Source organism: Camelina sativa, chromosome 12 (assembly GCF_000633955.1).
Source record: "Camelina sativa cultivar DH55 chromosome 12, Cs, whole genome shotgun sequence".
In the NCBI taxonomy this organism is placed as follows: Eukaryota; Viridiplantae; Streptophyta; class Magnoliopsida; order Brassicales; family Brassicaceae; genus Camelina; species Camelina sativa.
Window position 1 is genome coordinate 22,125,848 of NC_025696.1, and position 16,643 is coordinate 22,142,490.

General features: G+C 34.0%; 2 protein-coding genes and 1 long non-coding RNA gene across 19 annotated transcripts; 1 reads left to right on the forward strand and 2 right to left on the reverse strand.

Annotated features, from left to right (window-relative positions):
• LOC109124886 (putative xyloglucan endotransglucosylase/hydrolase protein 1) lies at positions 1,595 to 16,150 on the reverse strand. Its single transcript, XM_010451973.2, has 4 exons — positions 15,946 to 16,150; positions 15,756 to 15,856; positions 15,419 to 15,612; positions 1,595 to 2,024 (listed from the first exon to the last, which is right to left on the reverse strand). The coding sequence occupies exons 1-4, from the start codon at positions 16,148 to 16,150 to the stop codon at positions 1,640 to 1,642; spliced, it is 885 nt and encodes a 294-aa protein (XP_010450275.1). The 3' UTR covers positions 1,595 to 1,639.
• On the reverse strand, positions 2,233 to 14,803 carry LOC104732434. Of its 17 annotated transcripts, none has more exons than XR_002034685.1 (16): positions 14,615 to 14,803; positions 14,452 to 14,506; positions 14,192 to 14,316; positions 14,072 to 14,108; positions 13,885 to 13,970; positions 13,735 to 13,791; positions 13,564 to 13,652; positions 13,381 to 13,431; positions 13,081 to 13,266; positions 12,864 to 12,946; positions 12,536 to 12,616; positions 6,348 to 6,476; positions 6,167 to 6,247; positions 5,475 to 5,541; positions 3,491 to 3,586; positions 2,233 to 2,540 (listed from the first exon to the last, which is right to left on the reverse strand). It is a non-coding gene; the product is annotated as an uncharacterized LOC104732434 (long non-coding RNA). The 17 variants fall into 17 exon arrangements; XR_758832.2 differs by having other exon boundaries at positions 13,882 to 13,970; XR_002034684.1 differs by having other exon boundaries at positions 14,048 to 14,108.
• On the forward strand, positions 3,605 to 5,464 carry LOC104732436. The gene is made up of 3 exons (XM_019234135.1): positions 3,605 to 4,244; positions 4,339 to 4,462; positions 4,557 to 5,464. Exons 1-3 carry the CDS (start codon positions 4,039 to 4,041, stop codon positions 4,893 to 4,895), a joined length of 669 nt encoding a protein of 222 aa, XP_019089680.1. The 5' UTR covers positions 3,605 to 4,038; the 3' UTR covers positions 4,896 to 5,464.

Sequence of the window (16,643 nt, forward strand, 5' to 3'; positions counted from 1 at the left end):
ATCTCCCCTTCTTCAAGCATAGCTTCAGAGACCTTTTTTGGTGATATTGGAGCAGTCATACAAACATCACTAACATGCCCCCACATCTGGACACAAGAGCATCGCGGAGGAAGCCAATGATACTGAAACTCAACAGTTACATCCTCCTCTTTTGACATTTGAAATTGAAACGTGGCTGGTAAGGTTTTCGTTAGATTGACTTCCACAAACACCTTGGCCACATCAAACTTACTGCAAAGCTCAGTGTCCGGATGCAGTCTAATTAGAGTACCAATTAGACTAGTTAAGAAGCCGAGACCCTTCCACGAAAACAGAGAGTGGGGAACGTTTTTCAATGTTACCCACAAGGGCATCGAGGAAATCACTGGCTGTGCGTCTTCTGGAAGGGGAGACCACTTAGCCAGCATCATGGGAACACCCGCGATATTCCACATGCCCCTATGCAAAACTTGCAGCCTCGTAGTCTCATCACGAATGCGAAACCGGACCGAAGTTGCAGAGTTCTCGTAAACATCAATTCAAACAGACTTATTCCCAAGCGGCCATATCTTATTAACAATCACATGGATCTTCGCAACGTGTGGAGCCTCGGAGGCAAACCGACCACCAGAAAATCATCCCATAGGGGAACCGAGTCATGAAACACTGCATCAGGAACCGCAATAGTTAGAACTCCATCAATCAAACTGACTTCATAATCGTTCTTCGTAAGCGATGGTCGCTTATTCACCACGGCTGCGTACGACTGTTGCTTATTTTGTGTAGAGGACTCATCTCCCCGTGGAGAGCCCGAAGGATCTGACTCCGACATGAAGGCACACCGGCGGTGGCCGTCACACGAAACCTAGCGTGAAGGATACTCGGTAAACCCTAGAATCGCCTATTTTGTCACCCTTTCCTTATTTAGAATCTCTCTCTCTTATTTAAGAGTATAAGATCAATTGTTACATACTGATATATGGATAAGGCGGTTGATACTAGCCAAATATGTGTGAAATCATGCAACAAATACAAATCGAGTGTGTTTGGGAGTAAAACCATGATTACTGGTGGGTTCTCTTTGAATTGCTCTTTAACTAATAATAATTAAATATTAGTAAAAGAAGAGAGAGGATGAGAAAAATAAGGAGAGAGAATAGAAACGTTACTCCCACAAGCATCTGTAGAACCGTTTCTATACAGCTGGCCAGCTATTAATGGACGAAATTATTTTTTTAATTAATCTTTATAATAAATATTAATATTATATTAAAATAATTAAAATACTATATATTGAGCAACTCTCAGAAAATTTACCAGTAATCATGTCCTAATGGATCCATGAACAATGATGAAATATAATTTAAAAGTAGAGAAGGCATTATAGTTTATAAGATTCCAATTTAGACAAAACTATGGTATTCACAACAGTCTCAAATGAAAGCTTGTTACACCAAAATCTTCTTAACTTCTCTTAAGTATATATGTATCTACTTTCTATCAGCTGGTTTGTTCAAAATGAACACTAGCAGAAATTTGGGATTAGAATTCGGGTAGTAACAACAATGACACTAGCTAGCACAAATTTTACGCTAGTAACTTTGACCGCAAAAAAAATTCAAACAATGAATTCGGATTAAAACCATATTTATTATTGTACTTAATTATATCGACATTCACTAGGAAGAACAGAAAATCTAGCTTGATCAGAACAATAGTCATAGTTCATATATTTCTCTCTTACAGTCTTGTAGACCTTCTGCTCGAAGATACTTAACATCATGGTGTTCCACCAATATATTGACGAACCGCAAGCTTTGGAATTGTTTCTTGGATCATCGACGTGACAACCGGAGTCGGAAAAACCTTGGAAATGTGCCTTGAAAGGAGCATAGGTCCAATTAATCTTGGTTTTACCACCATCTGTTGCCCAGTTTTCTCCATTCCATAAACTACTCACTACTTGCATAGGCTTCGATGGATAGTTCACGCCATTGCTTGTGTTGTTATTGAACACTCTTATTGGGATACTGTCCACGTAAAACCTATTATCAAATCATCTGGTCATTCATTATATATATATATATATATATTGGGCAAACTTGTCATTATATATATACATCAAATATATCAATAATCATTCTGTTTAATTAAGTAAAAATAATCACACGACAACTTTTAAATTAACTTTTTACAAACAAAAAAAAATCGCACATAAGGTGACACTCATTTAGTATTCATAAAACAAATATCTATATATACATTTTCAGAAACATTTATAAAAAAAATCCTGGAGTTCACATTTATTTACAACTCTGCCACTGCCTTTTAATTAAAAATCTTTGGGTTATCCGATTACAAGTAAGAAGAATTGGGTTTACGATTACAAATAAAAACTAAAAAGTCCAAGCCCACCTTATTTCGAAATTACCTTCCACAACGATACAAAACAGAAAGATTTTTCTTGCCTTACCCGATGATCTTAAGCGAGATTTGTGTTCAAACTTCTTGATTGCCATATATTTTCTCCCATCAATTACGTTTCTCCTTAATCAATCAACCTAAACAGAAGTAAATTTAGAATATATTATATCCCAGAAAGATGCCATAAATAACAAAACACGTAATTATATCTCTAAATCTCGCTTCATCAGATCTTATTATCTTCATCGTAACTACTGTTTTCGTCGACCTAATCAGTATCCCTATAAATAATCGTAACCTAAAACAAGCATTATACACAAGCATTCACAACTACAGAGATATAAACAATATGGCAGCTACTTTTGCTTTCTTGAAAGATGTTCGACCATACAAAACCTCATGGAGAGTTCAAGTGAAGGTCATCCATTCATGAGAAAACGAAACGCTTGAATTGGTTTTGTCAGATTCGATGGTAAGTAGAAATGTTTATGTCTACAATATACAATACTATTCTATTACTAATGCATCTTATATCTTTCATTCTTTCAGAATAAAAAGATTCATGCATCAGTGAAGAAAGACTTGGTAAACAAATATGTGAATAGGCTTCCTGTTGGTAATTGGGTTTTCATTGAGACATTTTCTCTTAGCTATGCAACTGGTCAATTCAGACCAACCACGCATCTGTACAAGATGTCATTCATTAATGGAACTATGGTCATCAACAGTGACCCTGTTTCTGATTCTAGCTTTCTGACTTTAACTAAGTTCAAGCAAATCCAAAGTGGTGAAGCTAATCCCCACATATTTGTTGGTAAGCATCTACTTACAAAAGTTTTAATATAAAGTCAATATTTATTTAGATTATTCATTATGCAGAGATTATTGGTCAAATCATGAGTTTGGGTGAATTGGAGGATATCGAAGCCAATAATAAGCCTACCAAAAAACTCTCTCTAGAGCTACGGGACGAAACGTAAGTCTTATCTCATAATATGTCTATATGATTATTATGTGGGATATTTCAACTCGATCACTAATCCAACTTACTCATTTTAAATAATAGATAGGATAGAATGTCATGTACCTTGTGGGGTTCCTTGGCCGAGCACGTTTTTAGTTCTTTGCAAGACTCTGATGGGAGCATCGTCATCGGTGTTCTCAGATTTGTGAAGATAAAATCCTATAAGGGTAAAAACATTTAATTATTACACATTGTTTATCATTTAACAAATGTATATTTCTTTTACTAATGATTCTACTTAATCAGGTGTGAACTTCTTGACTAATTCCTTTGATGCTTCTCAAGTCCATTTGAACCCACCATTCAATGAAGTTAATGTTTTCAGACAGAAGTAAGAATACACCGCATAGTAAATTTTCTTTCTATCATTTGTGTTAGCATAATTATTAGTAGTGATTTTAAAACGTTTAGAATCGTTTTTAACAGGCTCCCCAATGATGGCCTCTCACTCATATACCGTCAGAGACAACCAAGGTGGGGGATGGTTGCTGTTCAAGCTGAAAATGTTGAAGATTTTCCTAGGAGAACAATTGAAGAGTTGAAGAATTCGGTTGAGGTATGTACAGCTTTTGTTTACTTAATGGAATTTTACTAAATGACCAATAAAAAAAATGTGTCTACAGATTGGAAAGGCAAGGATTCACTGCACGGTCTACGCCATTGACACGGACTGGGCTTGGTTCTATATTAGTTGTCATACTTGCAATAAGAAAGTGGAGAAAGTAGACGATGGGGATAATGGGATCACTAACAAATCCTCAAAACCAAGGTTTCGGTGTTACAAATGCAATATTGTAGTCACTAATGTGATACCAAGGTAATTATAGTTTTCCTTTACCTTTTATTTTGAACTATATATTGTGTATAAAATCTAATCCCTTGGTTTTTGGTACTTTATTTACATTTTTAAGGTTTATGCTCTATGCTAATGTCATGGACTCTACTGGTGAGACAAAATTATTGTTGTTTGATTCTATTTGCTCTGAGATTATTGGGCAGTCTGCTGCATCACTTCTTGGTGGCTCAGTTGATGAGGTTAGCTAAACAACAAGAACATATATAGATTTTCTACTCTTGACTGTGTTGATAACATTAGAATTCACTATCATTGCATTTTTTTCGCCTCTAGATTGTAGATCCAGAAAATCTGCCTGATCCACTGAAAAGTCTTATTGGAAAGACTTATCTCTTTCTGGTAACTGTTGACAAAGCAAACATATTTGATGGTAAAGACAACTATAAGGTCTCCAAAGTCCTCTTGAAAGATGGCCTACTCGAAGAACAACTGTTGGAAAATTCATCTGAGACACTAAATGCAACATCTACTGTATCTGGTGACCAGGTAAATGAGCTACATATTAATCCGGTATTTAAAAGTATAGTTATCCACGGTACACCAATTTTCATAACTAGGTGTTGTACATTTACAGGTACCTCACATGATAGAAAACAGCCCCCAAACTACTGACTCTACCACTCCATCGTCTAAGTGTATTTACCCTTCTAATGGAGGGACCTCTGATCAAAACTCCACTTCTAAAAAGTTGTGTATTGAACCAATAGATTTAGAAAAGTCTAACCCAGATTTTGGAGCTGAAAGAGTTCATGAAAAAGATGAAGAAACAAACAACAACGATGGGGAGGGAAAACAGAAGGTTGTCTATGATGAAAGTGTTGTGACCAACTCAGTCATTCAGGCAAAAGAAAAGAGTGTCGGGGTTAAGATCAAGGTTGAAAAGAAGGAATGATTTGTGACAGCACTTTAATTTAAGTTTTGCTTTTGTTTTTTTTTATCTCCCATTCTCATGTTACAACTTCTTAAGTTTGTTATTTCCTACTTTGGTGACATTGTTTCTCGCTAATAATTGTTGTTTTCTAGCTCTTTTCTGAAATTATTTTGTAGCTTCAATTAAACTTTTATATTGTTTTTCCAATTTAACAATGGCAGCAAAATGAAAACTATCTACATCATGAACCCTAATTATCTTCATAGACTCTTTACTATTTACTAACATAAATATAGAACCAAGATGTATATAGAACTGACCTTCGTTGAAGATTTATTGACCCCATGTTTCAGCCGTATTCTTAATCTCACTATATGGGGAAACAGCCTGTGAGAAACACATAAGTTTTCGTTAAAGCGAAAATTAAAAAGAGAGAGTATTTATAATATGATGTATTGGAAAAACAATATAAAAGTATTTAGCAGGCAAAACATTATGATTATACATATTAAAAAGAACATGTATTTAGCAGGCAAAACATTAGTATATTTATTATTGACAAAATCTTCCTTAAGAGTGACATATTAAGAATTTAGTATATAGAAATTATTTAAACCAACATAAAATATTGAAATATTATAGTATCCCATAACTCTCTCTTTTTAGTTGTAATAAAAACCAACTATCTATATTTACTACTCAATCAAATATTTTATTTACAGAAAGCAATCGTTACTCTTTTTCGTAGACATATACTAGACAAAACACCTCTCATCATCGACAGCTTATGATCTGAGACTTTTTTCGAGAAAAAACAAAAACCCAACCATGAAAAAGAAACAAGACCCTTCTCTGTCTGATTTTGATTCTAATTCTAACCCATCCAAAAAAAACCCGATTGATTCATAGTTCTACTCCTAATAGTCAGATTACTCAATCAAATGCATCTAATAGTAATGGTTCTGTTCTTCTAAGTACAACATTTAGCAGGGTTTTAAACGATATTACGAACCTTGGTAATCCTTCTTCTGGTCATTTTAGGACACCAACATCTCTACAACAGTCCATTCATGCCAAGCAAACACCACATGCTCTGGGTGAATTACAACACACAAACTTTTGATAATGATAAGTATCAATTTAATTTTGTTTTCGACAAACATATACTAAAATATGAGAACTAATGTCATTACCAGGTTCAAGTTCTTTCTCGGGCATGCCTTCAATTGAAAATACCAGCTCCGGATTGACTCAGAAATCTTCAAGAGGTGTACTCACGAACATCACCAATCTACAGCGCAGAGATTTTGACCTTCCTTCTCCTGATATCCATAATAAATGAAAAGGTTAATGCTTACCTCAAATCTATTTTAAATAGCAACTACTCCTACATATAAATTGACTCAAGAAATCTTTGATAGTGAACCAATGTGCTGCTTCTACATCAACCATAAGGAACCAGAAACAAAAGCTGCATTGCTCAGAAGTAGATATGTTTCCTATTAGAAATTTGCAAGAAGAATTTCAAAATGCATCACCAACTCAAGCGGGACGAGGTAATCTATAAATACCAAACTTTATGGTTTTAGCTATATATACTTATGATGTTTTCTATAATCCATGTTATGCGACACAATATATTAACTGTTAATGGTGACAAATAGGTCAAACTTCATGTTCTATGAACTACAAACCATTAGCAGAGAGTAGTAGTGATGATGAAAGCATGGACCCTTTCAACAATGATAGTTGTAGTGACAGTGAAACTTCAGAGGAACAGGCCTACTATATTAGTACAACTGATGAAGAAACTGACCAGTACCCTGATGAAGAAACTGAAATACCAAGCAATGCTAATATAGGAATCCAGATTGCTACAGAACAATCAACTAATGTATCACATCAGAGCGCCAGCAGTGAAGAACATATAAAATTCATGGCTAAAGTGGATCAAATGTTGCAGAAAACAAGAGAAAATAGAACTGCTGATCATAACATCCCTCAACCAAAGAAAAGAGGTCGACCACGTTTGCAGAAAAAATTAAATTGTTCAACACCAAATGCAAAGATATCAGGTATTCATTATTTTTATATGTTCATGAAAGTATTTTGTTACGAGTTATATATTTACATATTAAGGGACGGTTTTTTTTGTTTTAACCCAGATTATCTTGATCACGGTGATGCTACATACAAGTGTAAGTATTGTGGTGCCTTCATGTGGTATGATGAGCGTATAAACAAAAGTAGGAACCAAAAAGATCCAACATTTACACTATGTTGTGGGGAAGGAAATGTCAAATTACCCTTTCTAAAAGAATCTCCAGAGCTTATAAACAAATTGCTGAAAGGGAATGATGCAATGAGCAGAAACTACAGAGAAAATATTAGAATTTTTAATATGATTTTTGCCATGACTTCTCTTGGTGGAAAGGTGGACAAATCTATGCCAAAAGGGAAAGGGCCAAACATGTTTCGATTGCAAGGAGGAAACTATCATTTGATTGGCAGTTTAAAACCGGATGAGGGTGACTATGCTAAGTATTCACAACTATATATAGTTGATACTGAAAACGAAGTAGATAACAGAGTTACTGTGATCAAGTAATCATTCTGCCTACATATCTTTTATATGTTTTAGTAACTTATATATACTTATGTTTGTGATTTCGTGTTTTGCTTATTTCTGTAGCAAGGGAATAAATTCAAAGGCAAATGCAGGGAAGCAAAAACTTAATAAAGAAGTCATCGAAGCCCTAATTAAAATGCTCAATGATGTAAACCCGTATGTCAAACTTTTTAGATCCGCTAGAGAGAGGTTTCAATCAACTAATGATGAGCCATTTCACATGCGTATTGTCTCTGATCGAAAAGGTGTTGATGGGAGGATATACAGTATGCCTACAACATTAGAAGTAGCTGCTTTAATACCTGGTGATTTTAAAAAACAAATGCCTGATCGTGATATAGTCATTCAAGAGAAGAGTACTGGTCACTTACAGAGGATAAGCCAAATTCATATCTCCTACTTGGCTCTACAATATCCTCTCATTCTATGCTATGGTGAGGATGGTTTCAGGCCTGGTATTGAGAAATGTTATCAAAAAGCCAACCAGAAGAAGAAGAAATGTATTAGCATGAGACAGTGGTTCGCATTCAGGATTCAAGAGAGGGAAAACGAGTCTCATACTTTGTTGCATTCTAAGAGGTTGTTCCAGCAGTTTCTTTGTGATTCTTATACAACTATCGAATCAAACAGACTTTCTTACATCAAGTTTAATCAGTCCAAACTAAGATGCGAGAACTACAGCTCCATTAAAGAGGCAGCGGCAGCTGGAACAACTACTATGGGTGAAGAAGGTAATCAAATTAATATACCTTCTTCTTTCACTGGTGGACCTCGGTATATGGTTCAAAGCTACTATGACGCAATGGCAATCTGTAAACATTATGGATTTCCTAACCTATTCATCACCTTCACATGCAATCCTAAGTGGCCAGAGATAACAAGGTATTGCCAGTCAAGAGGTCTAACTGCTGATGATAGACCAGATATTGTTGCAAGGATATTCAAAATCAAGTTGGATTCTTTAATGGTAGATTTGACAAAGAGGAATATGCTAGGAAAGACAGTTGCATGTAAGTTTTTTCTTTTATGTACTCGAGGTGTTCATACTATTTTTTGGTATCGGCAAATCCTAAATTGTGATTTTTTCTACTATTTCAGCTATGTATACTGTCGAATTTCAGAAGAGAGGATTACCACATGCTCACATTCTCTTATTCATGGATCCTCAAAGTAAGCTACGAACTCTTGACGACATTGATAAGATTATTTCTGCAGAAATTCCAGATAAAGAGAAAGAGCCAGAGCTCTATGAAGTTGTTAAAAATTCAATGATTAATGGTCCATGTGGTTCAGCAAACAGGAATTCTCCATGTATGGTTGATGGATCATGTTCAAAGAACTACCCAAAAAAACATCAAGATATTACAAAGGTTGGTGCTGATGGTTATCCTGTTTATAGAAGGAGGAGAACAGAAGACTACATTGAGAAGGGTGGTATTAAATGTGACAATAGGTATGTTGTGCCTTATAATAAGAAGCTCTCTCTTTGTTATCAAGCTCATATCAATATGGAATGGTGTAATCAGAATGGTTCTATTAAATACTTATTTAAGTATATCAACAAAGGCCCAGATCGTGTTACTGTCATTGTTGAGCGTGTAGATCAGTCTAAAACAAATGACAATGTCACTTCTGGCGAATCACCAAATACCACTAAGAAAAAGAAGAATGAAATCAAAGATTGGTTTGATTGCAGGTTGTGTATATTTCTTCTTAAGCAGCTCAAATTTCATTCTGCCTATGTTATTAACTATATCTATTTAACTTTGCTTCATGGTAACTCTTATCTGTTTAGATATGTATCTGCTTCAGAGGCAATTTGGAGGATTTTCAAGTTTCCACTTCAAAATAGATCTACAGCAGTTCAGAGACTATCTTTTCATGTCGAAGGGAAGCAACCTGCTTATTTTGATGGGAAGGCTCATATTAATGATGTTCTGGAACGTATACTTAATCAAGACTCTATGTTCATGGCTTGGTTGACTTTGAATAGGATTAATGCTGTTGGAAAGAATGGGAAGCGAGCTCGAGAACTTCTATATGCTCAAATTCCAGCATATTTTATTTGGGATGGAACGAATAAACGGTTTAAGAAGAGATCAAGAGGTTTTTCATTGGGTCGTATTAACTACGTACCTAGAAAAATGGAAGATGAATACTATCTGAGGGTGCTTCTTAACATTGTCAGAGGACCTTGCTGTTTTGATGACATCAAGACATATAATGGTGTCGTATACGAATCCTACAAAGAAGCATGTTTTGCACGTGGAAATTTAGATGATGATCAAGTTTTCATTGATGGTTTGATTGAAGCAAGTCAGTATTGTTTTGGGGATTACTTGAGGAATTTTTTCGCTATGCTTCTTCTATCAGATTCTCTTGCTAGACCGGAACATGTATGGTCTCAGACATGGCACCTTTTATCCGAGGATATAGAAACAAAAAAGAGAGAACAGTACAACAATCCAGGTAATTATGTTTTCGAATATGATCGCCTAATTATCATAAAGTAGAACCAAAAGTTTACTATTCGTATACCCAACTGACAACGTAATCGAATTTTGCAGAATTGACTCTGACAGAAGCTCAGATATTAAACTACACGCTTCAAGAGATAGAGATGATTATGTTGTTTAATGGTGGAACTCTCCAAGACATTGATAATTTCCCTCAACCATCAAGCGAAGATATTGATAATTCAAACAGGTTAATTGTTGATGAGATGAGATATAACCGTGAGTTTTTGGCAGAAAAACATGGTGAATGGATAAAAATGCTAACGATTGAGCAGAGAAGCATATACGATGAGATCACCGGAGCTGTATTCAATGATTTAGGTGGTGTGTTTTTTGTTTATGGCTTTGGAGGAACAGGCAAAACATTTGTGTGGAAAACACTAGCAGCCGCTGTTAGATCAAGAGGACAGATTGTTCTTAATGTTGCCTCCATTGGCATCGCCTTTTTGTTGTTAGAAGGAGGTAGGACTGCTCATTCAAGGTTTGCAATCCCTTTGAATCCTAACGAATTTTCAGTTTGCAAAATCAAGCCTAAATCAGATCTAGCAAACTTGATCAGAGAAGCATCACTTATTATCTGGGATGAAGCTCCAATGATGAGCAAGTTCCCGTTTTGAATCTTTAGACAAAAGCTTTTGTGATATTATCAAGAATAGAGATAACAAGGTATTTGGTGGGAAGGTGGTTGCTTTTGGAGGTGATTTCAGACAAGTTCTTCCAGTAATTAATGGAGCAGGGAGGGCAGAAATAGTTATATCATCACTTAATGCTTCCTATCTTTGGGATCACTGCAAGTTCCTAAAGTTGACTAAAAACATGCGACTATGTGCAGACAATATAAGTGTGGATCAAGCTAAAGAAATCCAAGAATTTTCAGATTGGTTATTGGCTGTTGGTGATGGTAGGATTAATGAGCCTAATGATGGTGAGGCTCTAATCGATATCCCAGAAGAATTTTTGATTGAAGAAGCAGAAAATCCAGTAGCAGCAATTTGTAATGAAATTTATGGAGATCCAACAGAAATGCACAAAGAAAATGATGCTACATTCTTTCAAAAGAGAGCTATTTTAGCACCGACCAATGTATGATGTCAACACAATTAATCAGTTTATGCTAGAGCATTTGCAAGGTGAGTAATTACGTTTTTATAGCTTATGTTTTCCAACAATTTATTGTGACTGGAGTCTTTAAGATCTTTAATATATTAACTGTTTGTGTGCTTATAGGGGAAGAAAGGATCTACCTAAGTGCTGATAGTATAGATCCTACAGATTCAGATTCACTGAACAATCCGGTTATCACTCCAGATTTTTTAAACAGTATCAAGCTACCAGGTTTGTAACACCATGCTTTACGTTTGAAAATTGGTGCGTCGGTTATGTTGCTTAGGAATATTGATCCTAAAGGTGGGCTGTGTAATGAAACTAGGCTCCAGATTACTCAACTAGCTAATCAAATTGTCGAAGCTAGAGTAATAACAGGTGACAGAAGTGGTGAGATAGTTTTAATCCCTAAGATAAATCTAACACCTTCAGATACTAAACTCCCATTCAAGATGCGTAGAAGACAGTTTCCACTATCTGTTGCATTTGCTATGACCATCAATAAGAGTCAGGGACAGTCTCTAGAGAAAGTAGGACTTTACTTGCCTAAACATGTGTTCTCTCATGGCCAACTTTATGTGGCATTGTCTAGGGTGACATCAAAAAAAGGTTTGAGAATACTAATACTAAACAAAGAGGGAAAGATTCAGAAGCAGACTACTAATGTTGTTTTCAAGGAGGTTTTCCAAAACAAACACTGAGTCATCTACTTCTTCGAAGGTAAACTTTACATATCTTATATTAGTAGCTATAACATTTATATGATTGTTGGAAACACAAAGAACAATAGTTTTCATATAATTGTGTTTTTTAAAAAAAATGTAGGTGCCTCATTATCAATAAGACGAATGATTCGAGAATCATGAAGAAAGCATATCAGAACTGATTTTTAGGACTGATATAAAACAATTTTTTGCTTATTTTATTCTTCTTTAATTTAGTTTCTAGACAGAGATTCAACCGGAAGATTACTTTCATTAGAATAAATTATTAAACACAATTTATATATATTTTTTTTTAGACCGAACTTATTTCACCGTTTGCTAATCACTTAAATTTGTAAAAATCAATGCATTGAACACACAGAAAAATTTTAAAACTAATGGTAGTGAATGCATATACAGATACCAACCTTAATTAAATTACCTTCAACACGCAGTGTGGTCATAGCAGTCCTTAGGTACACTTATTTTCTTCAGTTATACACCCGAACCTGAAGAAATTACTAAACACAATTAGCTTTATATATAACAGTATCGGTTTAGTTTGATTATTAGAACTTAAACAAATTATTATACTATCTACCATCTTACCTTTACTAAATACAAGAATCTTTGTATACATTATCCGACACATTTATTATACTGGTCTTAGAATTGAAACTAAACTGCAAAGTAAACCTAGCTTATTTTCAATTCCCGGCCTGTTATATGAATATAAGTATTATTTGAATAACTTACCAGTATATATAGTAGATTGCAATCTTACTCTTCCACTTCTATTTTCAAAGTTTAACTTATGTGAACATATAACAGGAATTACCCTGCAAAAATGAAAACATGTTCATATTAGACTTGATTAAAATGATAAATACAGTCTTTATAAAACTAAACAAAGATTCAGTATCTTATCTTTAATTCGAAATAAAATAGTCAAGGGAAAAGAAATCCAAATTACCGTTTTCTTATAAGTCAACCTTCAACACATTAGTTCCCCAATTATCGAGATACTGATAATGATTTTTCCCTGACCATGTAAAATTAAACATTAGAGTTTTAAAAGATTGTGGTAGAGCCATCTATAAATCAATTAGAGGGTTTGGTTACTTATCTTTGATTTAGTGTTCTTTATTTGTTTTCCTGACTTTTAAGAAAAGGAAAAAATTAACGAGGCCTTAAACTTGAAAAAATATATTAACATGGTGAACAAGAAGACAACAACAAAATTCAAAATCAACTATGATGGGAAGCTACAAACCTTTGAAATCCGACTCAATTCGATTACATATCTTCAAGCTCCACTCAAAAGCTATAATCATACATCAAAGATCAAACAAATGATGAATATAAATAAGGTGGATCAAACCGGAGCAAAAGAAACAGTTATATAAGATCAGATAAAGAAGCTAGCATCATGTTTTAACTTGATTTTTGCTCTAACCTTATTCCAACTACCAACTTGAAATCGTCCTCGAGAGATCGTTTGATATAACTCTGGAAGATCTTCTTTAATCCAGGGGCAAAATGAGCCTGAATCAGAACAGTATTAGTAGTAGCACATATCAAGATTGTGAGAGAAGGAAATGGAAAGACACAAAACTATCAAACTCACAGAGATGAATCCATGACACACAGTTTAATACACAAATAACTGTCTTAATAAGCATCCCTGTAACCAAAAGAGCTCAGAATAATTAAATGAGGAAAGTTTTGATGCATTTTTATAAGAGATGAAGATTGAGAGAAATTGTAGCATCACGACGTAAAAGTGTTTAGTAATGGTTGTCCAGAAACTTATATGTTCTCTCACAAAAGAAGTCTCATGATTGAGTCTAAGTCTTGAATGATCTACAACACACAAAACAAATGTCAGTCTGTAAAATTAGAACAAAACTTTAAAAAGAGAATCTTATGAAACAAAGTACAAATAGAAAACACATAGTCATGACATAATGTTTCTGTCTCCCACTTTTTAGATCCACGAATCTGCCACAACAACAATCCAAATATATGGTTTAATTCACTCAATCAAACACATTTTTTGATCAGAAATTGATTTTCTCACTTACCCTGAGTCTGCTAAGCATCATGGTGATTAAAATTTAATTGGCTATGTGAGATGGCGAAGAAGAACACCAGGATGTAAATTTTCTGCAAGCCTTTCAATGTTATGAGTGGGTCGTCATTCGAGTTCCTCATATTCACCAAAAAAAAATCACAAAATTAGCACATTCATAAATTTCAATATAAATCGTGGACATTAGAAGATGTAAACATGAATAGAAAAAAAAAAATCAAAAACGATTTAGATTCAGATTCAGATTCTAACCTACATATATAGAAGACCCATATTCGTTTGTAGATTTTCAAACTCTACTAAAACGCTGGAATCAGTAAAAAAAAACAAGTCAAGCAGGAATCGTAACAATTTCTGGGCTATAATCAGAAATAGAAATAAAATTTTGGAATCTAAAATTTTTTAACGAGATTACCTCACTACCCAATCGAAGAAGACATCGCTAACTCGATTAATCTCGATAAATGATGGATCTTACTCTGGGTTTTCAGAATTGGAAAATAGAGATTGTCTGATCCATCATCTCTGAATCTGATCTATGTTGTCGAATCGACTTTTTCTCTCGAGACAACCATTTTTTTTTGCTTTACGTTTTACTTTTGATGTTGTCTTTTTTTTTTCTCAGCAGATCTTAAATTCTTATCGGTAAAATTAACAATTTCTAAATGGGCCTGGACATTAATAAAACCCATCAAGTTTAAATGTTTGGATTACAGTATTCTGGTCCATTATTATTTTCTTTAAGGATTGACCAAAAAAAATTTCAACAAATATTGCAAAATCTAACAGATATTTCTATGAAAAAAAAAATTATTCCAACAACTCAAAATTGGATGTCAAATTATGGTCAACTCATCTACTTAATTATATTAAACAACAGTATCAAAAATATATTTAATATACATTATAAATACAAATACAAAATACAAAGAATCAAAATTAAACTAATAGTTAATCCAATGAAATCATATGACCAACAATATTATATTCACCCATTAACCTGATTTACTACAAAATCGATTCAGACAATCTAAATTACACAATATATTAGATTTTATAAATTTAAAAACTTAAAAATATAAAACAAGGATCGTTTATATATATAGACAAATAAATTATTTATTTATTTTATGCTTTTTTAAACAGAAAAAATTGTCCCGCGGTATACCGCGGGTGTATATCTAGTATATCAAATAATAATAAATAAATAAATACGTACACTATATGGTATGGATTCCAAAGAATGCCATAAGTGTGGAAGTCAATGGTGGGATCGAACCAAAGATCAAACCTTTGTTCTCTGTTTCCTCTACCTTCGGTGTACACATTTTTCTGTAACGTTATTGATTTTCCTTCTACGTTCCCCAAGAACTCAAAGTCAACCTCGTCGTGGGTGTCTCCTTTCGAAGTCAACTATAACCAATATTTCACAAATAAATACATAACAAAGTTTCACCAATGTTGCTAACTGATATCCATATAAAATGATTATTTTTTTTTATTCTTCAAAAAAAAATGATTATTCTAAAAGGAGAAAGAATAAAACAAATACGAACGTAAAAGGCAGTGACAACGCCAGAAGAATTGTTTCCAAACACTTTAATTCTCATTTGGAAAAATCCTGATCCGTAGTGGTTTTTGGACTCAAAGCCAGAACCTATACGTGTGTGACATGATTCTAAGAACAACATCATAAAATTGTATCTTAAAATGGAAATAAAAAAACAATATAAAAAATCAAAGAACCTGAAAAATAATCCATGGTAAGCTGAACTTCTTTGCCTTGGTTGGATTTTAAGACATGATCTTGTCCCCATGTAACCACATAGTTCTCATCAAAACCAGATTCTTGGTTTATGGCAATTCCTCTAACTCCATGAACTCTAGTGGCATCAGCCTTAATGATCAACATTAGTGCCCAAACAAAACCAAATATTAAAGGATATTCCATCTTAATTGTTGTTTTTTAGTACTTCTCGTGAAGCAATATATCTCGTTTCTCATTTCTTGACCAAACAAATTTATATATATACAATTTTGGTATAAACGTATTTATTGCCATAGATACTAGAGTTATGGGTGTGTTCACGCGGCTACCCACGCACACCGCTACAACACACATATGTGTTATCTAGTATTGAAGGGTTACAGATTCGTTAATGCATTGACAATGACAATTTTAGTTTTAGCCTCTGTTACCTTAGTAACTAATTCTTTAATTTTGTTCGTTAAAAAATTGGTTCTAGAAGATGCAAAAAAGAAAATATACAAGACCAAAGAGTGATAGAAGTGAATACTTTAAGATCGATCTAATCACTTTCATACATGTGAAAAAAAATCTTGGGTGTCCTTGCAGTTTAATGTGTTTTTATAGTGATCAAACTATTATTGAAATCGCATTTTCAAAAATTAAACTCTGATCCACCATCTTTAAGATGAATTTT

Bases quoted from the DNA above. Each gene is read 5' to 3' on its own strand.
- LOC104732436 (XM_019234135.1), top strand. From the start codon at position 4,039: ATGTGTCTACAGATTGGAAAGGCAAGGATTCACTGCACGGTCTACGCC. The intron at 4,245-4,338 runs GTAATTATAGTT...TACATTTTTAAG, and splicing joins GTCACTAATGTGATACCAAG to GTTTATGCTCTATGCTAATG. The intron at 4,463-4,556 runs GTTAGCTAAACA...TTTCGCCTCTAG, and splicing joins TTGGTGGCTCAGTTGATGAG to ATTGTAGATCCAGAAAATCT.
- LOC109124886 (XM_010451973.2), bottom strand. From the start codon at position 16,150: ATGGAATATCCTTTAATATTTGGTTTTGTTTGGGCACTAATGTTGATC. The intron at 15,613-15,755 runs GTTCGTATTTGT...TATTGGTTATAG, and splicing joins GCGTTGTCACTGCCTTTTAC to TTGACTTCGAAAGGAGACAC. The intron at 2,025-15,418 runs GTACGTATTTAT...ATTTGATAATAG, and splicing joins TGGAATCCATACCATATAGT to GTTTTACGTGGACAGTATCC.